At 47.8% G+C, this 22,380-nt stretch overlaps 6 protein-coding genes across 11 annotated transcripts; 3 read left to right on the top strand and 3 right to left on the bottom strand.

The window, feature by feature from the left end:
• The first annotated feature begins 66 nt into the window (after positions 1 to 66).
• On the top strand, positions 67 to 6,462 carry LOC111067712. 2 transcript variants are annotated; one of them, XM_022356980.2, is made up of 3 exons: positions 67 to 198; positions 3,539 to 4,396; positions 4,605 to 6,462. In XM_022356980.2, the coding sequence occupies exons 2-3, from the start codon at positions 3,574 to 3,576 to the stop codon at positions 6,056 to 6,058; spliced, it is 2,277 nt and encodes a 758-aa protein (XP_022212672.2). In that variant the 5' UTR covers positions 67 to 198; positions 3,539 to 3,573; the 3' UTR covers positions 6,059 to 6,462. The 2 variants fall into 2 exon arrangements, with proteins under 2 accessions (XP_022212672.2, XP_022212671.2); XM_022356979.2 differs by lacking the exon at positions 67 to 198 and adding an exon at positions 1,795 to 1,902 and having other exon boundaries at positions 4,605 to 6,460.
• On the bottom strand, positions 6,267 to 8,683 carry LOC111067717 (cysteine-rich hydrophobic domain-containing protein 2). Of its 3 annotated transcripts, none has more exons than XM_022356985.2 (4): positions 8,434 to 8,683; positions 7,747 to 8,128; positions 7,161 to 7,371; positions 6,267 to 7,081 (listed from the first exon to the last, which is right to left on the bottom strand). In XM_022356985.2, the coding sequence occupies exons 2-4, from the start codon at positions 7,872 to 7,874 to the stop codon at positions 6,914 to 6,916; spliced, it is 507 nt and encodes a 168-aa protein (XP_022212677.1). In that variant the 5' UTR covers positions 7,875 to 8,128; positions 8,434 to 8,683; the 3' UTR covers positions 6,267 to 6,913. The 3 variants fall into 3 exon arrangements, with proteins under 3 accessions (XP_022212677.1, XP_022212678.1, XP_041449561.1); XM_022356986.2 differs by having other exon boundaries at positions 8,427 to 8,683; XM_041593627.1 differs by lacking the exon at positions 8,434 to 8,683 and having other exon boundaries at positions 7,747 to 8,131.
• Positions 8,684 to 8,781: 98 nt separating this feature from the next.
• On the bottom strand, positions 8,782 to 9,969 carry LOC111067718 (short coiled-coil protein B). Its single transcript, XM_022356987.2, has 3 exons — positions 9,843 to 9,969; positions 9,444 to 9,775; positions 8,782 to 9,361 (listed from the first exon to the last, which is right to left on the bottom strand). Exons 2-3 carry the CDS (start codon positions 9,496 to 9,498, stop codon positions 9,009 to 9,011), a joined length of 408 nt encoding a protein of 135 aa, XP_022212679.1. The 5' UTR covers positions 9,499 to 9,775; positions 9,843 to 9,969; the 3' UTR covers positions 8,782 to 9,008.
• A 380-nt stretch (positions 9,970 to 10,349) lies between these two features.
• LOC111067711 lies at positions 10,350 to 18,505 on the top strand. The gene is given in 6 exon segments (XM_022356977.2): positions 10,350 to 10,473; positions 10,551 to 10,634; positions 11,313 to 12,431; positions 13,312 to 15,288; positions 15,365 to 17,679; positions 17,681 to 18,505. Coding segments are annotated over 4 exon segments (5,478 nt in total). The 5' UTR covers positions 10,350 to 10,473; positions 10,551 to 10,634; positions 11,313 to 11,851; the 3' UTR covers positions 18,287 to 18,505.
• Positions 18,436 to 20,553, bottom strand: LOC111067714. Of its 3 annotated transcripts, none has more exons than XM_041593625.1 (3): positions 19,997 to 20,553; positions 19,297 to 19,932; positions 18,436 to 19,066 (listed from the first exon to the last, which is right to left on the bottom strand). In XM_041593625.1, exons 1-3 carry the CDS (start codon positions 20,447 to 20,449, stop codon positions 18,515 to 18,517), a joined length of 1,641 nt encoding a protein of 546 aa, XP_041449559.1. In that variant the 5' UTR covers positions 20,450 to 20,553; the 3' UTR covers positions 18,436 to 18,514. The 3 variants fall into 3 exon arrangements, with proteins under 3 accessions (XP_041449559.1, XP_041449558.1, XP_041449557.1); XM_041593624.1 differs by having other exon boundaries at positions 18,436 to 19,157; positions 19,277 to 19,932; XM_041593623.1 differs by having other exon boundaries at positions 19,180 to 19,932.
• Positions 20,554 to 20,623: 70 nt separating this feature from the next.
• LOC111067716 lies at positions 20,624 to 21,633 on the top strand. The gene is made up of 2 exons (XM_022356984.2): positions 20,624 to 21,296; positions 21,352 to 21,633. Exons 1-2 carry the CDS (start codon positions 20,697 to 20,699, stop codon positions 21,607 to 21,609), a joined length of 858 nt encoding a protein of 285 aa, XP_022212676.2. The 5' UTR covers positions 20,624 to 20,696; the 3' UTR covers positions 21,610 to 21,633.
• The last annotated feature ends 747 nt before the right edge of the window (positions 21,634 to 22,380 follow it).

Here is a 22,380-nt window from a genome sequence, read left to right on the forward strand (position 1 = left end):
CAGATTCTGGTTTTCCTGCCACTTCCTCCGTTGGTTTGGGGCCAACTCTCAGTTGGAATTCGCGATTCTAGCCCGACAGTTCGAGTACGAAAATAAGGCCAAACAAAAAAAAAAAAGAAAACCAAGAAGAAGAAAAACAGAGCCAGCAAGTGCCCGAATCCGACGAATGAATCATCTTCGGATTTTTTTATGGTCGTCGTGAGTGTGTTTTTCATTTTGATTTTGTTTTTTTTTTCATTTTACGTAGATATTTTTCCAGCCGCTCTCGAGTCGAATCGAGTCTCGTCTCTCGGGCCACCTCCCGAGTGGCTCCCACCCACCCCCTCCCTCGTATGTGTGTGACAGTTTTTTATCAACAAAACTATTTATTCGAAGCTCAATATTATATAGTCGCAGGCAGTAATAAGTCTGCAGTGACAGACATCTGTGTGCGGGTGTGTTGTGTTCCACATTATGTACTCGTAGTACACATGCACACAGAGTCCACACACAGTACACATTACTGCCAGACACATGCCAGAATTTTCATTCAGCGACATTATACTCGTACATTATATTCGGACTCGTGGAGCAGATAAATCGTCTCTCTGTGATGCGTAATTCATGCAAATATGAGAAAGGTTTTCCGCATTTTCCCAGACACGCCGCCTCTGCCGGCTCGGGTCTGTCCATGGAGTGGAGTGGAGTTCAAGTTTCCTGTTCTGTGGCTCCTCTGCCGCACTCTACGCTGTACTCTCCACCCCGCAATAGTTGTAAATCTAGTTTCGACTTGAGACTTCAGGCAATCAGATAGCCCCTTCCCATACATACCCATACACAGCATATGCAACCCTAAGACTACAATAAAATCCAAGGAAGCTCCTCTCAGCAGAATGCGAACCGAACCAAACCGAACCGTTGAGAAATCTAAACAAGAATTCAAGCCCGAAAAATACGTAGCCATCGGGGCACAGTGAAACCCACAAAAGGCTGCTCACCTGTGGATGAATTGGTTCTTGAAACATGATCTTCCAGGAATCTTTCACAGAAACCTTGTTTTCTGTCAGCTGGGTGTATCGGCATGTACATACAGGCAATTCTCGACTGAAAACTTTCTTTCAAATTAGGTGAAATTTTCTGAAATTCTGAATATGGGGGGAAACATCTTACAAGACTTTACAGTAATTGTAATTTAAAGATTTAAGTTGTAAAGCTACGAAAGTAGATAAGAAGAATGTAAATATTTTGTAATACAAAAATAAACAGAAACAAGAAACGAAATATTTCAGATTTAACTTTTATACCCAGAGTGAACACACAATTTCCCATCCCAACCCAACCCTCATATTATGTCATCATAAAAATAAATTGAAAGAATATGTAAACAAAAATCGATAGGGTTTGATACATGGAATTTACTGAATTTTTTAACATACATACATATGTACACACATAACTACAAATGTGGCGAAATTCCGAATCATCTAACCATAAAACATACATTCTGTGCATGTATGTATGTATGTATATATCTGTCAATTTGCATACTGTTGTTTTTTTTCGAATAACCCCGTTCTTGAAATAAGAGAAAAATAAAATACATAATATGAAAAAAAAAAAAAAAAATGCCGACAGCCACGAAAAATACATATAACAACCGACTGTCTCTCGCAATCTCTCACAATCTCAAAAACAACTAGCAACCATAACCATTTATTTGTGCCTTTCTGAAAAGGCACATATGTACAAATACATATATATACGCGTATATATAGTTTGGATTTTGTAGGCCCGTTCGTCGCTTTCGAGTTTTCAAATTTAGTATTGAAATAGTCGTTAACGACGGTGGTTGGTTGGTTGCTTCAATTTCGTTGCTTGTTCGTTCGCCGTTTTCTGAGCTCTCTCTCTCTCTTGCTCGCGCTGGTAAGTGCAAGTGTATGTGTGTGCTGCCTGGCAAGCAAGTCATTTGCTGAATAATAGTTGAATCTTAAAAATTGTTTTAAAACTATTGAACTATCTGCCTCAAAATATCTTGAAATGGCAAGGAGGGGCTCTAGAACACACCGAAGGGGCTGCCATGTCAGTTGTCAATTGGCTTTTATTTAAATTCGATATGGATGTAATTGGGAAATTGAATTCAGTTGTTCTTTTTCTTGAAAAACTTCTCAGCACTCACATAATAAGCGTAAATTTGTGCTCGCGAGTGTGTGTGTGTGTGTGTTTTCGTGAGCAGAAGAGCGCAGCTTGTTCTCGTTTTGTGCTGCGCTGGTTCAAGGTGTATTGATACAAGGTGACGAATTTCCGTTCATTGAGGGACTTATTTACCTGTAGTGCGTACCTGCCTGCAGGAGAGAACAGAAAAATATGCCAATGTGGAAGAATTCAGAGGAACACTTCACTCTTTATTATTATACCATGCGGCTTATTGTCAACGTTCAGTTGTATCTCTGCTCATTACAGTGGACACAATCAATTTAAATTGAATTGGAAATTACATATCCGCTCTGTGTCCAGTGTGAGTTTAGAGTACACATGCGCCCGCCCCTCGTCTAAAGCCCCTAATAAAGCCTATCCAAATCGAATGCAATGGCTTTATCCAATTAAATGTGCTAAACAGGACCAACAGGCCATGCGGTCTGACAACCCGTTTCGTTTTCCATGACCCCGTGACCACTGTGCCATTTGCAAATCTCAAGCCGCTCGTTTTATTCGCAAAAAATGCCACAGAAAGCTGGAAAATGACGCAAAAACGCTTGGGATTTTTTCAAATATTGTCCCTTGCCAATATCCCCTGTTCCCTATCGCTGACATTGACAGGAAGAAAGTCTTCTTCTTGCCACATTTTGGCATATTCTTTTGTGCTTCTTCGCATAATTTCGTATTTCTTTTGAATTTTTTGCGATTGAGATTACGCATAAGTAAAAAGAGAAGCAGCTGTGTGCGCTTGCCCTTAATTTCTTCAGAATTTATATTATTTATTCATTAGCCCGTATCATATTTACGAAAACACTATCTGAAAAAAGAGTTCAGTTCTATTATTGAGCGTCTGACTTCTTGATTGTTATTTGGCATGTGTGTGGTGCGAGGGGTGTGTGTGTGTGTGTGTGTGTGTGTGGGTTGTATGTTCGTATTTGACGTGTTTTTTCGGACCATTATTCGTTTTGAAATTCGTAATCAAAATCGATAAAAATATATACTTCCTCAGTACTAGATTTGTATGCTTTTTTCTTTAGTTTTCTAGTGGTATGTGTGCACGATTGGGGAATGAGTGTGTTGGGGTCCGGTCCGCTCTGTTGATGGGTTTTGGAATGTGTTAAACAGTTGGAAACACGTCACATCCATCCATATTTCACATTTGTGCTCTCAAACTGAAAACATACAAACGTTTCTATGGAAGTTGCTCAAAGGTGGTGGATTTCCAAAGTAGAATTTAAATATGGACTTCACTTCAAATATACTTACAGACATGCGTATAAAATATTTTCCAAACAATTTTGAAAGTCACATGTACAAAGGTTTTCAATATTTTCAAATCTAATCGAAATATTTTTTCTTTTAGATACCGCAGAGTGATTAAATATCACTCATAGAACAATGTTAATGCCACGATATATGGGCCTGAACGACAGCACTTCGTCGTCGGTCAAAAATGCATCCAGCTCGTCCTCGAGCAGCGGGAGCCCAGCCACCACGGTGGGCGCCCACACCACGGTGGCCGCCCACACGAAGATGCGTCTGCTGAACAAAGTGGAGCACAACATGCGTCAGAGCCAAGGTCAGAGCCAGAACATCAACAGCCTCATCAGCACGGCCGCAAGCGGTAATGGAGTTGTGGGCGATGTGGACGGCCTACTGATGCCCATGCGCATTACAGAGCACCATTCGCCGCCACCAGCAGACATGCTGACGGGCCCAGGGGTTGGTGTGGGTGGGGCCGGGGCCAAGAACGATGTTGTTGTCCACACAAACTCGCGGCCCGAGCGCAACCTGTGGAGCCGGCCCGAGATGCTGGAAATGCTGAGCATCATGCAGAACATTAATGCACTAGAGAGGCTGCACGATCGGAATACGAAGAGCGAGCACGTGTTCCGGCAGGTCGAGATGATAATGCGCAGCAAGGGCTACGTGAAAAAGTCGAGCATTCAGATCTGGACCAAGTGGAAGTTCCTCAAGTCCACCTACAACACAACGACGCGGTATGGCACTGGAGTGCCCAAGGTTGTGCCCGAGGAGGTCTATCGCGTCCTCTGCCGCATGTTGGGCGGCGGCGATGGTCACAATGTCAGTGGCAGCATCAGCGAATGCGGCAACTCCATGGACAGCTCCAAGACGATGGGCGAAGAGGATGAAATGGGCGTGGAACACCCCATATTTGGTTTTCGTCTGGGCCTCGTCAAACCGGAGCCAATCGATACAGGTAGGCGGCAACCCTTTTTACAGAACAGAAGTGGCAACTCTGGCTTAAAACGGCGATCGACGAGTTACGTCAAAAAGACGCTTTGACATTTCACTTTTTTTTTGCGCTCCCACCAGACAGACGCTTTTCTGCAGCAACCTCGCCTCGTGTAGGATTTTCATATAATTTGTAGTTGTTCTTAATTTAATAAATTGATCTTCCATTGCAGGCTACGAAACAGCGCCGAAGGACGTGATATCCGAGCCAGACTTGGAAGCTTTCAACCACGAGGCGCTTGATTGCGGGGATCCCGACTACGTGCCCCACATGCCCATCATTGTGTCGGTTAAGCACGAGCCCGATATGGACTTGGGCATGGACGACACAAACACCCCGCCGCCAACGGCGCCAGCGTCGCCCACTCCGCCGCCAGTTAGCGTGGAACTAAACGCTGATGAGGATTCCAATCACGTGTACACATCCACGCCAACAATGCCACCGCTGCGGGTGGCTTCATTTGCCAAGGATGAGCTGAAGAGGCCCACACGCGGCATTCTGCAGATCGATCGTCCGCCGCCGTCCCTAACCCAAATGGGACCGCTTCCAGGGCAACACGACAAGTTGACTCGCTCGATGGCACTCCAGAGCACGAGCAGCATCAACTTTGTGCATCCCACCAGCAAGCTAATGCTGCCCCGGAAGCAGCCCGGGCGCCTGCCACGTGAGATCAGTGTCCAGCCGGCGGGCATGCGCCTCAAGTCGGTACCCATGCGAGAGACAGGCTATTCGCTGCGCCCCGAGCGCATGATTCCCGATCTGGGGCATTCGATCTCGCCGCCCCATTCGCCGACGCCATCGCCCCCCATCTACTCGCAAAGCACGTTGCGTGGGCCGCCTCCTAGGTACCCCATGCCACCACAGGCGGAATCCATCAGCCGCCAGTCCCAATTTCAGTCGCAGCAGCAGCCACAGCAGCGGAAGCGGCGCATGGGCCAGAGCCAGGGCCTGGCCGCACCCCCAGTGCCTGTCAAGCTGCAGCGGAGCTCTAATGTCATCGAGTCAACGCCCAAGAATTCCCGTGCTGCACCCCAGCCCGAAGCTCGGTCCATGCCAGAGGACGTTCGCAACTCAAAGGAGGAGCAGAAGGAGCGGCGCAAGCGGCAGCATGAGGATCTGTTCACCAAGGAGCTCACCCACCTGGCCAATGGCATGCGGAATGCGCAGAAGGAAATGCTCGAGGACTTCTTCAAGCAGCAGAGGAAGTTCGCCCGGAGCGAGCACCTTTTCCAGATGAAGCAGGACTCGATGGTGATGACGGCACTGCGCAAGCAGACTGATGCTCTGCTGCAAGTCGCCAACGAGCTGATAGGGGACAACGCCCCGCCCAAGATGGAGAAGGTCAATCGTGAGACTATTACCGAGGAAAAAACTGAAAAGAAAGAAGATAAAACTGAGGCAAGCGAAGACAAAGCTGAGGAGAACGAAGATGGCGATGGTGGGGATTCGGAGAACGAAGAGGATGAGGAAAATGAAGATGAAGAGGATGAGGAAGAGTATGATGATGAGGAAAACATGAACTTTGAGAGCGAGTTGGACATGTGCACAATGGCCATGTCCGAATCGGCCAAGAGCCACAGCCTGGATGAATCCAGCCATGGCGACGCTCACAGCGAGGCCGAGTAGTAGTATATCCACCCCCCGTAGATTCCTAGTATTACCCCCAAAAATGATATATAGTTTAGTAGAAACCGATTCATTCCAATCGCATTCCTTAAGTTTACACCCACCCCCTCCTAAACACTATATACATATTCCTAGAGCCAGGCCCGCGCATTGTTAAAAGACTTGATAATATTTAAGCATAAAGAAATAATGAAACGAGAAGTAATTATAATTTAAATGTATTTATTGTTCACCGATTGTCCGTGCCACAAGCATGGATCATCCAAAGTGCTGTAAGGTTATTGAAACAACAAACACATACACGCCACACATAAACGATACACCACATAAGTATGATAAAGAATACATTATGAATGATATGATATTATCAACAGAAGGAAACAAACCAATCTTTGTTTATAATTTGTTGTGGGTTTCTGATGGGTTACAGATAAAAGATTCAATTTAAAATTTCCTAACAAGAAAAATACATACATATATATATTCAAATATTGCATTAGCTTGACAAAACAAGTTGAAAAAAAAAAAGAAAACGCGAAATTAATTGCTCTTAGTATCTAGAAAGTTTCCCAAAAATTTGTTTAAACTAAATATTAGATATTACTAGGCTTAAAATGACAATCTGCGAATGCACTAAACTAGTTAATGCTCCCCCTTTGTGCTCTCTCTGTTTCGACTGATTGCGGGTTAGTTTACAATTCTGGTTAGGCCTACAGCAATGTGTGTTAGCAGCTAGTTAGTATTTTATTTTACAATTACCATTACGTTTACAATTACGTGTGCCCCCCGCTACCATGACTCTGCCTCTCTGTGTGTGTGTGCTTAATGTGGGGCAGAGAGAGAGTGGAGCCCTATCTAGTCCGGCCTATAGATGGGCGTTTTGGGTATAAATTCAATTAAAATAACATACTCCATCATGGAATTGGAATCACATTGTTGCTTATGCAGTCGCCAGTGCAGGCCCAGCTTATGATATAGATGATTATTCTCCCATTCGAACAGTTTGTCCAGAGTGAGTTGTGTCTGTGTGCATACAAAGAAGGGGCAACAGGTTAGAGCATGTGGATATTTTATATATTTACTATATTGAATCTATGCTTACGCGTTTGCTGAGACAGATGACGGGCCAGAGGGAGCAGCCGAGGGTGCAACAGCAGCAGACGCAGCCACAGAAGAGCCACTTAACATTGACGGGCAGGGATTTCTTCAGTACGCCATTAATGCGACCCACAGTCGCCTTAAACTCCTCGGGTGCCACGCGCGACAGCAGGCCGCATGGAAACTCCACATTGAAGCGATTGCTCAGACCAAATCTGTAAATAGAGGAGTGAGAATTTTAGTATGGGTAACGTAACAGACTCTCCTCCTCTGCACCTATGTATGGAATGCGTCACATTTATTACGAATGTTGCACCTCAACTAAGTAGCTAACGTTTCTCTTATGCAACCTGCTGGCAATTGACAGCTGGGGCAACAGAAAAATGCACCCAGCAACATGAGCGACCACCACCCCAAAATTGAGGTCAAGCCGTATCAATAAAGCCGCTCGACAAAACAAAGCCTATGACGAAATTAGGTGGGAAAGACCTTGAACTACTTTTTCAATTTCAAACAGAGAAAATACGAGTCGAGTCTGTCTTCTATCAATGATATATAATATTCTTGAGTATTCTTTATCGATCACTTACACAGTCATATTGCCAGCGCCTCGAATTATGATGGGCTCGGGCACCGGCGCCACCGATTGATCCTGAAAGTGCTCCAACTCCTCGAGCTGCTCATCCTCGTAGATGGCATCGAAATCGGAGAAAGACATAGTTTTGGTTATAATTGCTCGTTGATAGGCCTCACAGGCGGCTAAGAGGAAGGCGAAGGCGTCACAGCAGACGGCGGCAGGCGGCAGGTCAAAACATGTTTGGGATATGTTCGTGCCTGCTTTTGTTTAAAATCAAATCGTTGCAGTGCGCCTTCAGATTTCGTTGGAGGAGCAGCCACTGCCTTTGTTATTGGCTGCTGCTTCCGCCATACGCTTTGCCGTCGATTGCGTTCTTTTCTGATGTGAGATGACGTCTTCTCCAGGAGGGGGTTGGCAGCATGGAGGGGCGAGAGCAAAGTTTAAAATAAAATGCATATTAAAATTTGAAAACAATGATATTAGCAGAATTGACGCTGTACAACACTGTCCGACGTCTGCTTTGTTGTTGCTGCTGCTGCTGGCGCTGTCGTATGAGGAAGGGGGAGAGACCTGTGAGGGTCGTATTGTCTCCAATACAAAGACGATTTCAATACTATAAGTTTGTTTTTCCACTTGCAACATGATAACACGCAATATATAGGCCAACAGCAGCTGCAAAAAGCACAAACGTACTACAAACCTCCTCCTATTACACGACAGACTCCCTCCACTGCTATTACACCTTTCCTTTCTTTCCCACGCAGCGTATTTCGCAATCACTTTTTTTTCAAACAGACGTAGCAGGCAGTGGCGCACCTGGGGTATTTACGAGTATTTTATCTGTACCATTTGACAGGTATTTTTGATTATTCGAGCACAGGGGTTACAACTTTTACACGCTTTCTACGTTTTGTAATACGAAAATAGCTGCTCCTCTGCTCTCGTGCTGCTGAATATTTGTTGTTTGAGACACGAACAGCTGTTGGCAGCGCAGGGTTGATATTCATATATTGATTTATTTATTAAACTATATAAAATAAATACGTTGTATGTATAAAATACATAGCCAGCTAATATTAAGCTTAAACGATAAACAAAGACAATGGTGTTGTGCACAAATTCGAAAAGTTAGCAACTCAAAAAATATTGCAGCATTAGACTAGGCTAGGTTAAAATTATTAAATATAGTTATAGACGAGTATGATTTCGCAATAGCATGAACGACAAGGCATATTTGAGAGGTACAGGCTTCCTTCCGGTAGTTTGGTATCTTTTCTACTTCTTTTTCGCCGCACTGGGGCTGGTCGATTGGAACACCGAGGAGGCGGACATCAGATTCTCGATGTACTGGCCCAGAACCTGGTTCTCGGAGCGCAATTTGAGATTCTCCTCCTTCACAGAGTCCACACGCTGCGACAGATCATCCAGGGTGTTCTGCAGCTCCAGCACCTGGGTGATTAGGCGTGCCTTCTCTTCGCGATCATCCTGCGCCATTTCCAGCGTGTCCAGCGAATGCTGGGAAGAGTCTGGCGTCGAGCTTCTGTTGGTGAACGACGACCGCAACGAATCCATGGACTGGCCACTGGGCATGTGTGGTGCTGTCGAGGGCTCATCCTCCTGGATGACAACTGCTCAAAGAGAAATTAAGGTTTGAAATGAAATGAAATCATCATCATGGGACGGGTCTCGCCCATTCCCACACTCTCTCACCCTGCGGATCTTCGTCTATGGCCAGTATGCTGTCATCGTTGTTAAGCAGTGACATGGTTAGGTTCTGGGTGACGCCGTTCCCTTCAATTTTGCTGCTATTTTTATTAAATGTTCGGTTGAAATTTTGCAAACGTTGGCTCAATTGTTTTGTCACGGAAAACGAAAACTACCACTTTGGCTGTGCGATGCTTGCCACACTGGCCTATATGACCTGGTGTGGCACGTTGTCCAACACCCACCGAAGTTCAACCGGAAGAAGAAGCACGCGGTCAATTTTGTGTTTTTTAACAAACTTTTCAAACAATTAAGGCGCCTTAACTTCTGCGAAAGTACTTGAAGTGTTTAAGAAAGTCATTCAATTCAGTTACCTATATTAAGTCGTTAACATAAGAACAATACCTGCTGATGCGATTCAGTGAACTGTTTTTTTCCACCTCTTTTGAGATTGAAATATAAAGACGCGAATTGTTTTGCGTATTACAAAGTATGTGACCTATTTTCCGTTAATATTGGTAAATTTCAATGCGTACAAAATATATTATATATTATTATATTATATTTCAAAATAACTGACACCAGCCACAATCCAAACAGACAGAGTTGCCACCTGACATATTTCGATCATAGAATCATAAAGTACACACATGCGAAATTAAAATTCACACGTGAATAAGCGTCCCAACCGACAGGCTGTCCCAGCATCCTGATCACAGGCAAAGTCATATTAATAACCATCAAAAGCAACAACATCAACATCAACAGCAGATCCAACAGCAGTTGCAACGCAATCGCATCGCATGCTTTTGCTCCGCAGGCTGCTCTGGCTGAATAGTTTTTAATATCGCCCTGGAGCGTCAACTGCGTGTAACGTAATTTCATCTAGTTTGTTGTTTTTCGGTGAATAAAAAGCTTTAGCACCCACCTCACAGTCAACCATAACAACAGTTAGTCGCGTACACAAGTACACAACAATTTCGTGCGGTGCGCGAGGTCGTAGCATAACACCCTCGCAATCCAATAACTGAGTCAGGTAAGGGTTATCCCGTGCACAGCATAAAGACAATTGTACTGATGTTTGGCACGTTCTGTGTGTCTACCCGTCCACAGGTCATCCTGGTTCTTGTCCTTTGATGCTGTAATTTTCGATTCGCTCTGAGTGTCTCTCTCTCTCTATCTCTGTGCATCTGAACGGTAAGTAAACAGTTATGTTTCTAAGAATAAGAGGTTAGCATTTTTTAAAACCGAAAGCTTAAGAGCATAGTTTGTGCAGTTTTGGCAAACTCAATCACAAATCAGCGAAAACCAAACCCAGATAAGAAGGTATTGGGGCATTGTAATTGGACTGTCAAGCGGCTACATACGTAACAGAAAGAAGACAACAGAAAGATTCTGCTGCAAGTTTATCTAAAGCGGATTGGCATAAGCTGTGCATGGATTCTTTCATGTCTATAAATAAATTTATGTTATTTCGGAGATAACAAAAACCTTCAAAAACCTAAAAATGGTATCAAAATTCAATATATGCTTGGTGTGACCGCATGCACAGCATAAAATATACTAGACAGCTCAAAAATTACCTAAAAAAAGCCGTTGTGTCACACTGAAATTATGCGTACATAAATTTCGACCAAATTTCATATCAATATCATTTCAATTTGAAAATATATTACAATGTTAATTTACTATTCCTAATCTTAAATGAAAAAATAAAGTGACGAAGTTTTTTGCCGGGCCTTAGTAAATTTATATGATACGCCCACATGGTAAATGCTGCGCCATTGTCCCAAATATGTTAATATACACATTTTCCTAGCCGTCTCTTATTTATTTTTATTATCACAACTGTAAATTAACCTTAATCGTTTCCAGGCAACTGTGCTCGTGGGCAGCATAACTGTAAACCATTTTAAACATTGCAAACGGCAACGGAACTGCCCACCAATTAAATAATTGAAAATACCACCAGAAAATACTGAAAATGAGTGCAAATAAACGCGCGAAAGTAATAACTGCGATTACAAATGTTTAAATGTATATATAAAAAAAGAACAAAGGTGGCAGGAAGTGAAAACAGATGCAAAACAACAAACAATATAGGCATTGCAGCAACATAAGTATCGATTCTCAGACGAGAAAAGCAAAAACCCAAAGCAGAAAAATACCAAACGCTGCTCTGTAAAATGCCCAAAACTTTGTTGTAGGAGGGAGAGGGCACAACGTTCAATAGCGAAGAAGCGTTGAAACGAGACGCGAGGAGTTGTGATTAGTGAATTAAGAATATTAATCACTTTTAAGTACAAATACAAAAGTAAACGTCCCGGTACAGTGACAAGTGGGCAACACGAGACAAGATGTTGCCTGCCAACCCCCCGGTGTCCCCACCTGACCCGAACCAGGTGAAACGCAAAATGTCCATTCCGAACATTACAATCATACCGCGCAAGGGTGCTGAGGAAATGCGTTTCCTGCCCATCGCCGCCATGCCCACGAAGTCCTCCAGCATAACAATTGGCAACGTTCAATCGGTTAAGAGCAACAACAATAATAACATCCAAACGGCATTGAAATCCAAACTGACGACCATGAACATTGTACAGGCGAGTGGAGTGAAAACCACCAGCCTGAAGCCAGGAGCAGTGCCTGCCACTGGTCCCATGATACAGCTGGTGCCCATGTCTGCTGTGTCTTCTGTCACAGGCGGCGCCACAAATCATCATCAGAATCTCATGGCCATTCTGACGCCATCCGGCAAGACCGCGATGATAAGTGCTGCCCCACCGCATGCCCAGCCAATCGTGATACGTCCCACTCCAACTGTCTCCCGGCTGTCGCATCCGGGCAAAGGAACTTTCACCATCAACAGTAGCAATGGCACGGCCTCTGTTACAGCCTCAGCCCTCGCCAGCGGCTCCAAGGCAGCCGCCAGCAGAACATCAACAGTGATTCCCAATACAATGGCCGCCATGACGGCGGGCCCACCAGCACCAGGTGAGTGTCGTTTTCGTTTATTTCTCCAAAGTTATATAATGCAGGAGGAGATCATCTCCATTCGAGAGATCTAGGAGCTTCGCGATATTCCGCTTTCGGTTTAAGTCTCTGTTTGGGTTCGTTTCGGTTTAGTTTCGGTTTTTGGTTTCAGTTTCGATTTTGGTTTCCAGCCAGCAGCAGCAGTCGCCGCTCTCGCGCGTCCATTTGACGGAGCGAGCGACCGACAACAACAACAGCAGCAGCAAACGGGAACGACAACGACAACGACGTGTGTGCGTAGATTTTATTGTGTGTTTTTACATGTTCTGTGGGCTGGTTTATCTGTCATTTTGTTGCACATTTCATAATCGTTTGAGAAACAAATGCAAAAATTAATGGAATTTCGCGTGCGTGCGTGTGTGTACAGTTTTTATTTTGGAGGAATACTCTACCCTGCCGTACCGTAAATAGTATATATTTATACCCCGTCGAGGGAGTCGGGGAATCGATTGTCGGATCAAAGATTGGCTTCTGAGGAGTGTAAGATAAAATACTCGTAGAAGCAAACAGCAGGAAATTCTCGTGTTGTATTTTAATAATACTCGTACATATTTTCTTTTTATCAATATCACAATTGTAGAGTGAAGAAAAGCGGGGCAGGGGTAGGGTTCGGGTAGCAACAACAACAGCTAGAGAGTGACGATGGTGATGATGACGATCAGGTTTTTAGCAGCTGCAATAAGCAGGCAAGCCAGGGGCAGGGCAGGCAGCGGCGGATGAGGTGGGGGGGAAAACACACACAATATTCGATTCGATTTCGCGAGGATCGACACAGGCACAGGCACAGTCCCACTTACAACATTTGTGTAATAAAAATTAAAATTTGTGCTTATATTTGCAGCAGCAGCACCTGTACCTGCTTCTGTATCGGCATCTGCATCCGCAACTGTAGCAGCTCTACCTGTACCTGCCTCTGGATCCGTCACAGCTGCGGCAGCACCAATCCCGTCGCAGCAGCAAGTCTCACTGATCGGCGGGCAGGCATTGAAACCACGTGCCCCGCTTATACTCAGCAAGGTGGCGGTCGATAAGCTGCGCATTAAATTCAATCAGGCGAGGGCCAATCCCAATGCCATCATTGTCAGCAAGGCGCTTCAGCAGAGCAGTGCCCAAGCCATAGGCAAAAATAATAATTTCACTCCCATTACCGTGAACGACATGACCAGGACATGCTCGACGCAGGCAGCATCAGTTGAGAGTAGCAGCAGCAACAATCAGTGCATATTCCCGAAAAAAGCGTTGCCACTATCCCCAGGCAAGGACACAGCCACACCCAAGACCTCCACTCTAACAACAGCCATTGAAAGCAGCAGCAGCAACAACAAAGAGAAAGACATCAAGAAAAAGTCTCCCATAAAGGCCCTGCCCCTAGTGCCGGAATCCATTCCCAAGGACATGCCCAAGGTGCCTCCAACCAGCAGCAAGATGAGCCCCAATCCAAATCCCAGAGAGATCACCATCCAGGCCGCTGTCAATGGCCCCCAGAAGAAAACAGAATCCAAGCCCAAACCCAAGCCTATGGCCATGGCCGAGCCGCCAGCACCGGTCAAGGTGAAGCGCTCTAAGTCGTTTGTGTCGACCGAGGAGGTGGCCCTAATGCGAGCCATAGAGCGACGCCGCTTCTCCGTGGCCGTTGGGCATGTAAAGGAACCTCAAGCACCTACAAAGGAGCACCATGAAGTGGCAAAGAAGCCACAACATGCCGCAAAGCAGCACCAGGCAGCCGCAACGGTGCCAGTAGCACCCGCAAAGAAGCCTGTTGCACCCGCAAAGGAGCCTCAAGAACCAGCAAAGGAGTCTGTTGCACCCGCAAAGGAACCCGTTGTATCCGATAAGGAAGACGACGCTGTTGTGATGCTGGCCGATCCGCCCATCGAGACAATCACAATCGACACCGATGATAGCGACGATGACGGGGAGAAGGATCAGTCGGCAAAGTTTCCACCGATTCTCTCCACAGCTGCACTGACAGTCACAGCCATACCGGGATCACCCAGACGCACATCCACACCGACCAGCAGCAGCACCAGCACCAGCACCAGCACTGGGACCGCACCGAGAGGCATCTTGGGCAGAAAGAGCTCCAACAGTGGAGTCTCTTTGGGCATGCTGGAGTCTCGCAAGGGCTCCCGAAAGAACTCTTCGACCAGTGGCAGCGGAACTACGCAGTCTTCCTCGAGAAAGAGCTCCCATGGTAGCATCAGCATCTCGAGCAGCAGCTGCTCGGTCAACAGCGATGTGGAGGAGGTTGTGGTGTCCGCTAAGAGGCTAAAGGAAGAGCCAGAGACGCACACACCACACACGCAGACGATAAGCATTGTCAAGGCGGAGTCTGTGTCCAACGAGGACTTTGAACGGTCGCTGCGATGCGAGGAGACGCTTGCCCAGTCGCCAGAGTCCTCTACCCCCAGTTCCTCCTCGTCCACGGGTCCTTCGAGGCGGTCTGTCCCTCTCCCCACGCAGAACGGCGAGCACCAGTCCACGAAGCACAAAACGCCCTTCGTGCTGGTTCCCACGCCCCCGGCTGGAGCCAAGGCCACCTCCATGAAGATGGCGATGCTAAACCACCTGCAGATGTTGCGTTGGCGACCCCAGCAGCCGGGCAGCCTGCACAACTCCTCGCTGCGCTTCGACCTCAATCGCTACAGCCTGCTGCAGCTGAACGAGAGATGCGAGCCGCGCCAGGGTCCCGCCAGCTACTTTGAGCGAGCCCTCTTCGACCGTCCCGGCCGCCGGCCCACCGAGAGCCTCCATCCGCTGCTGTATCTGTGCCAGCGATGCAATTGCCATGGCCCTGCCGCCGATTTTCTGGCGCCACGTGAGTAATAGGGTTCCAAGGGGTGTCACGTTGGAGGGAATCATCAATCAATCTAATCGTCTCTCTTTATCCACAGATTACTGCTCCGTGGGCTGTGTGCGACGAGCGCAGAAGAGACGCATGCCCGCCATAACCATTTCCCAGAGCAAGGTGCCGAAGAAGGCGACAACGCAGCAGCAGCAGCAGCAACAGCAGCTACAGCAGCACCAGCGGGAGCGGGAGCAACAGCGGGAGCGGGAGCAACACCAGCAGCAGCGGGCCAGCCGGCTCCAGGTGGAGTGGACGCAGAGCAGGGGCCCCAAGAATCCCTTCCGCTGGACCGAGTACATGGAGGCGCATGGCCCCGAGCTGACGGCGCCCATCCACCTGTTCCTCAATCCTTTTCCACGCAACGCCAACTGCTTCGAGCGTGGCATGAAGCTGGAGGCCATCGATCCGGAGAACTGTTCCCTCTTCTGCGTGTGCACCGTGGCGGAGGTGCGGGGCTATCGGCTGAAGCTCAGCTTCGATGGCTACTCCAGCATGTACGACTTCTGGGTGAACGCCGACTCGCTGGACATCTTTCCGCCCGGCTGGTGCGAGAGCACAAATCGCATACTGCAGGCCCCCAGGGGCTACTGCTCGCTGCGTTGGAACTGGAGCCGCTACCTGGTAAAGACCAACGCCAAGGCGGCACCCCGAGTGCTCTTCACGCACTTGAACCATACGCCGTATAAGCGCGAGAATCGATTCCGACGTGGCATGCATCTGGAGGCGGAGGACCTCAACGACACAGGCAAGATCTGTGTGGCCACGGTGGCGGACATACTGGACGAGCGAATACGCGTCCACTTCAATGGCTGGGACGACTGCTACGACTTCTGGGTGCACATCAGCTCCCCGTACATCCATCCGTGCGGCTGGCATGCCGGCCGCCAGCAGCTGATTGTGCCCCCCAGCTACCACAACACCGTCTTCAGCTGGGAGGACTTCATGCGCCGCAAGGGTGGGATCGCCGCTTCCGAGGATCTGTTCTCGCCGCGGCAGCCCATGGACTTTCAGGCGCGCATGAAGCTCGAGGTGGTGGATCAGAGGAATCCCTGTCTCATCCGTCCGGCCACGGTGGTCATCCGAAAGGGGTACCGGGTGCAGCTGCATCTGGACTGCTGGCCCAGCGAGTACTATTTCTGGCTGGAGGACGACAGCCCCGACCTGCATCCCATTGGCTGGTGCGAGGCCACCCAGCACGAGCTGGAGGCGCCGCCCGGCTTCCTCCAGGCCCCGGCCCAGATGCCCTGCGATCTGGACGGCTGTCGCGGCTTCGGCAATGCCAAGCGCTTCAACCTCAACGTCCACGCGCTGCCCGACTGCTGTCCTTATGCACCCGTGAACTGGCGCCAGTGGCGCTCCAAAACGGTGAAGCCTCCACGCGTGGCCCCCGATCAGATTAGTCGGGCACCGCTCCGCGAGCCAAAGAAGATATCGGCTGGGAATATGCTCACGATGCCGCTGCCGATCTTTGGGAACGGGTTCAGGCGGGAGGGACTGCCGGAGCTGGTCATCGAAGCGCAGCTGGAGGAGCAGGACGACGCTCAGATGGTCATCGAGGACGAGTGCATGCTGGAGGACGACGTTCAGATGGTCATCAAGGAAGAACGCATCGAGAATGAGCGGCCACAGCTGGTCGTCAAGTTGGAGCCCAAAATTGAAGCCAAGCCAGAGACCAAGCCCAAACGCAGGGAGACGATACCCAGGGCCAATGAGATAATCAAAGAGGAGTCCAAGGCGATCAAAGAGGAACAAAAGCCCAAGCCCAAGGAGAGGATACTCAAACGAAAGGATGAAACGACAGCCAAAGCCAAGGATACAATGCCCAAACAGAAGGATATCCAGACGATATCCAAAGCTAAGGAGACGATACCCAAAGCTAAGGAGACGATACCCAAAGCTAAAGAGACGATACCCAAAGCCAAAGAGGTAAAGTCCACAGTCAAGGAAGCAAAGTCCACTCCAAAGGAGACAAAGATCGTTCCCAAGGATCCAAAACCCAATCGCAAGGAGCCCAAACCCACTCCCAAAGAGACAAAACCCACGGCCAGGGAGAAAGAAGCGAAATCCACTCCCAAAGAGAAGGAAACAAAACCCACTGCTCCCAAGGGAAAGGAGACGAAAGGACCTGCTGTCTCTGTCCGTAAAGTGCAAGTGGAGGAGCCGGTGGATCCTCGCTGCATCACCATTGCCATGCCCATTGTGAAGGACTATGGGCCCCAGTTCGTGCGTAACTATCGTCTCTGGCAGAAGAACAGCGCGTTTGCTTTGAGCAAGATCAAGAGCAATCCACTCTACTGGACCAACTGGGATGTGTACGAGTACGTGGAGCGTGCCCTCGACTCCCGCCGCATTGCGCAGACCGATCTTCGACCAGGACATCGATGGACGGGCGCTGCTCATGCTGGGACGCGAGGATATGAGCAATCATCTGCTGCTAAAGAAGGGCCCCGCCGTGAAGCTATTCTCGCACATTATCAACCTTCGCATTGCGGTGGTCTGCAAGTTCAACATGTCCTGCACGGGCATGGACATTGGCAACATCGATGCTGTCGACGCCCAAAAGCAGAAAAAGGACAAGAAGGAACGGGTCGAACCCAAACAGATGCCCAGGGAGAAGCAGCCACAGAAGCCAAGGGAGAAACAGCCACAGATACAGCAACAGCCACAGCGGAAGAATCCTCAGCAGAATATGAGCAGCAGCAGCTATGAGCTGTTAGACGAGTCGTCGGACAATGATTTTGATGAGGATGATGACAGCGACGCTGTATGCGACAGCTTAAACGAACTGGAAGTGGAGGAAGAACAGCATGTCGATGATAATGAGGATGAGGAGGACGATGAGTTGGACAACGAGGATTTTCAGAGCATCAATCCCAGCAGCTTGGCCCACGATGACAATGACGATGATTCGGATTTGGTGATGCTGCCGCCGCTCAAGGCGCGGCGTTGCATGACCACAGCATCGTAGGCGTCCCGCCACTCCCCTCCGTTCCGTTGATTAATTTTTTGTAAGATTTTTGTTGTTGCATCTTGGCATATTTGCATATTGGCACACGTTTGCGGGTATTAATATTATGTAATATTATAAAATAGTATTTAAATGTTTAAGCCAATTCGTAAAGCGATAATTTTGATTTATCAAATATATATATATCCAAATCTCAATAAAGAACCGACGCCCCCACGTCAAAGCTTGTTAACGGCTGTCGTTCTTGCTGGGCTTCTGCTTCTCCACATCCACACCACAACCACAGCCAGCGCTGGTTGACTTTCCGCCTCGAGAGCCTTTCGAGTGGCTTCGAATGGAGGAACTGGGTCCACAACCACAATCCAGGTTGTAATGTTGCTTCACCACGACTATGGAGTTGTTTTCTGCCTTCTGACAGGCTCCACAACCACAATCGATGTTAATATCTTGCTTCACCACGGCTTTAGAGCCGTTCGAGGGATTCGATTGCTTGGAAGAACTAGCCATACGATCGTTCTCCTGCTTCACCACGACTCTAGGACCGATCTCTGCCTTCTGCACGACTCCACAGCCACAATCCAAGTTGCTGTTTTGCTTCACCACGGCTCTAGAGCCGTTCGATTGATTCGATTGCTTGGAAGAACTGGCCATAGTCGCGTTCTCCTGTGGCACTACTCCACAGCCACAGCCACAATCCAAGTTGCTATTTTGCTTCAAAACGACTCGAGAGCCGTTCGGGTGATTCGATTGCTTGGAAGAACTGGCCATAGTCGCGTTCTCCTGTGGCACTTCTCCACAGCCACAATCCAAGTTGCTATTTTGCTTCAAAACGACTCGAGAGCCGTTCGAGTGATTCGATTGCTTGGAAGAACTGGCCATTGGATCGCGTTCTCCTGTGGCACTACTCCACAGCCACAGCCACAATCCAAGTTGCTATTTTGCTTCAAATCGACTCGAGAGCCGTTCGAGTGATTCGATTGCTTGGAAGAACTGGCCATAGTCGCGTTCTCCTGTGGCACTACTCCACAGCCACAGCCACAGCCACTGACCATTGGATCGTTCTCTGGCTGCACCACGACACTAGGGCAGCTCTCTAGATTCTGGACGACTCCACAACCACAATCCATGTTGCCATCTTGCTCCAAAACGACTCGAGAGCAGTTCGAGTGATTTGAATGGTTCGACTGCTTGGACGATCTGGCCATAGGATCTTTCTCCTGTTTCGCCTCCTCCTGCAGTTCAATTGGAGAGCAATCAACGAACAGTTGGTTGGAGCCACAGCAACACAGATCGTTTGGTTCCTTCTGCTCGGGTGAACAAGCACAATCCAGGTTGTTCTGCTCCTCCGCCTGGTCTGCATCGTTTTCTTTCGTTTCGTTCGCACCTCTTCGGATGGCTAGAGAACCATCCACCGCGAAATAGACATTTTCAAAGAGTCGGGCCACCTCAACGAACTGCTGGAAGCGCTCCATGTCACAGTAGCGCAGGTGGTTAGCCACTTGGTACTTCTTGAGGGCCACCAGCAGTTCCGAGTCGGGCACGATCTCCTCGGCCTTCAGGATGATCATCAGAGCCTTAAGCTCGCGCACGTTCAGTCGCAGGAATACATTTTCGTTCAACACTCTGGTGGCAATGGGGAGGATTTTCTGGCAGAAAGGATCAAGGTTATGAAGGATATGAAAGAGGATATAGCTAGAGGGAGTTAGTTACCTTTGCCACCAGATCCATTATGACAGGGCTGTTGTGTTGATTGGCCAGATGAAATATCTGCAGCACCACCTCCATGGGCCACTCCTGGGCGGACAGCTTGGTGAGGTAGCAGTCGATGAAGTCGTACATCTTGTGCTTCATGGCCAGGCGCATCAGTTCGCCGCACATCTCCAGGTTGATGGCGTTACACACCTCGTACGTGTAGATGTACAGGATGAGCGCCTCGTACGCCTGCGGCGAGGCATCGTCCAAGTCGATCACTCGATGGTTCCGCTCAAAGCACGGCGATCTGCACAGCCGCCCAAACTCCTCCGAGGCGGAGACAAGCAGGAACTGATGGCATCTGAACACGCGATGGCACCTGCTGCTCCTGTCCGAATACCAGACGCGCACCTCGCAGTCAGACAGCTGTCCCGACCGCAGCATATCCAAACGACGCAATTTGCAGTTCATTCTAGAATCTTTGAATTTCGAAATGCCAAAAAATGTGAAAGACAAAATTTTGATGAACAGAAATGAAAGTGTTTATTGGTGTGGAAACAGACACATTGAATAAAGGGAATTTTCGGAAATGGGAATGGCAGAATGCAGCAGGCCAGGAGATAAAGCTCCAGCTCGACTGTTACAAGATTTTCATTTGTTTGTTTCTGGCAGGCAGTTTGTTCAAACGTTTTGGCAACACAAATCAAAATTAATTCCAATGTCTCAGCATCAGCATACCAGCAACCACGAACATGTGGGCAGCAGTGCTGCGGTGCCGTTCAACTGTTTAAATCAGCCATCGATGGACGTGATGGTGCAGGATCCGACGGCCGATGAAATGAGCATGAACTCGAGCCGAATCCGGAGACTCGAGTACTTGCGCCGGGCCATCGACAGCGACTGCCAGATCCATGTGCAGAACATGACCGTGGCGCCAAACGGACAGGCGGGCAGCGTGTGCTACAGGACGTTCGACTGTCATCGCATATTCCTGGCCACATCCTCGGAGAAGATGGAGACGGATGTGTTCAAGAACGCGCAGTACAACGGCGTGCTGCAGATGAACGGCGTCTCGCCGGAGAGCGTGCAGATCTTCCTCGAGTACATCTACACTTTCGAAGTGGACTCGCCGCATGTCGCGCTGAAAATCATTGGGGACATATTCATTCTATCGAATGCCTACAACATGCCCGAGCTGATGGCCGCCTTCTTTGAGAAAGTTAAGCAGCAGGATTGGCCTCTGGTGGATGTAATCCCAGCCTTCGATTTGGCGTTTCGGCAATGCGGCATGGCAGAGCTGGAGCAGCTATGCCTGGATGTAAGTGGAGCATCACAATATATTTGTACATTCTATACACCCCATTCTATCTTAGATAATTATACCCAACGCAATGCTGCTGATCAACGAACGGAGCCTCATGAATCTACAGCTGTACGCCATCAACTACTTGATTCAACTATGGATGGCGGCGGATGCAGTGCCAAGGGAACGACTGATCAAGCTGCTTCAGGACTACCAGGCGGCGAATGGTCTCAATTTCAACAATGTTGTGAAATTTCCTCATTTCACAAAGATCATTCAGCACTTTCCAGGCATCCTGCTAGGTGCTGAGGGGTCCATAATACAGTAAATAAATTTGGCAGTGCCAAAGGAACGACTGATGGCATCTAATTTTTACAATGGACAAGTTCCTAAAAGGTTTCAATGGTTTTTTAATTGTTTTTCATTCAAAGTTTATATTCCTCGATTTTGATATTCCGTTTAATATTACTAGCTAGCTGGGACTCTCAGCCCTAAACAAATAATTTTATCCAATTCCTCAATGAATTTTGTTCAGGATTTGGCTAGTTTTCAGATCTATTTTAGTGGATTGTTTACATAAAAAGGTTCAAACAAAAACGGCCAAAGCATAAAACGTAAATGTTGACTAAATGTGACGTCAGTGTTGTTGGTCAAACCCATACCTTATTTCTTGTTATTGATGTTAAATGTTTTGTTCCAAGCTCTATTGAAACATTATTTATGATTTTGTCCTAGATTGACATGTTTTTTACCTATTACCTACCTATTTACCTATTACCTAGTTTCTGCATTAATTGGAGCCTGAAATTACAAACAATATCTCAAGTCCATAATATCCATTTTCCCAAGGTATGCAGATTGTTGCTCATTCCGTGCCAAAGTTGCACAACAATGCTGCTACTTCATTTCCCCTTGTTGCTGAATTTTTTCCCATACAAATCAAATGTATCTTACGGGAACGTCGCAGCAATGAATCTACGTTTCATACGGTTCTCGTTAAGAACATGCGGCTCACACCACGAAAAGGAGGCGAAAGTCACCACGAAAACGCTCTCTTCACCTCAAAAAAGATAGCAAATTTTTTAAAACCCACCACGAA

The sequence above is a fragment of the Drosophila obscura genome, unplaced genomic scaffold (genome assembly GCF_018151105.1).
Source record: "Drosophila obscura isolate BZ-5 IFL unplaced genomic scaffold, ASM1815110v1 contig_192, whole genome shotgun sequence".
NCBI lineage: Eukaryota > Metazoa > Arthropoda > Insecta > Diptera > Drosophilidae > Drosophila > Drosophila obscura.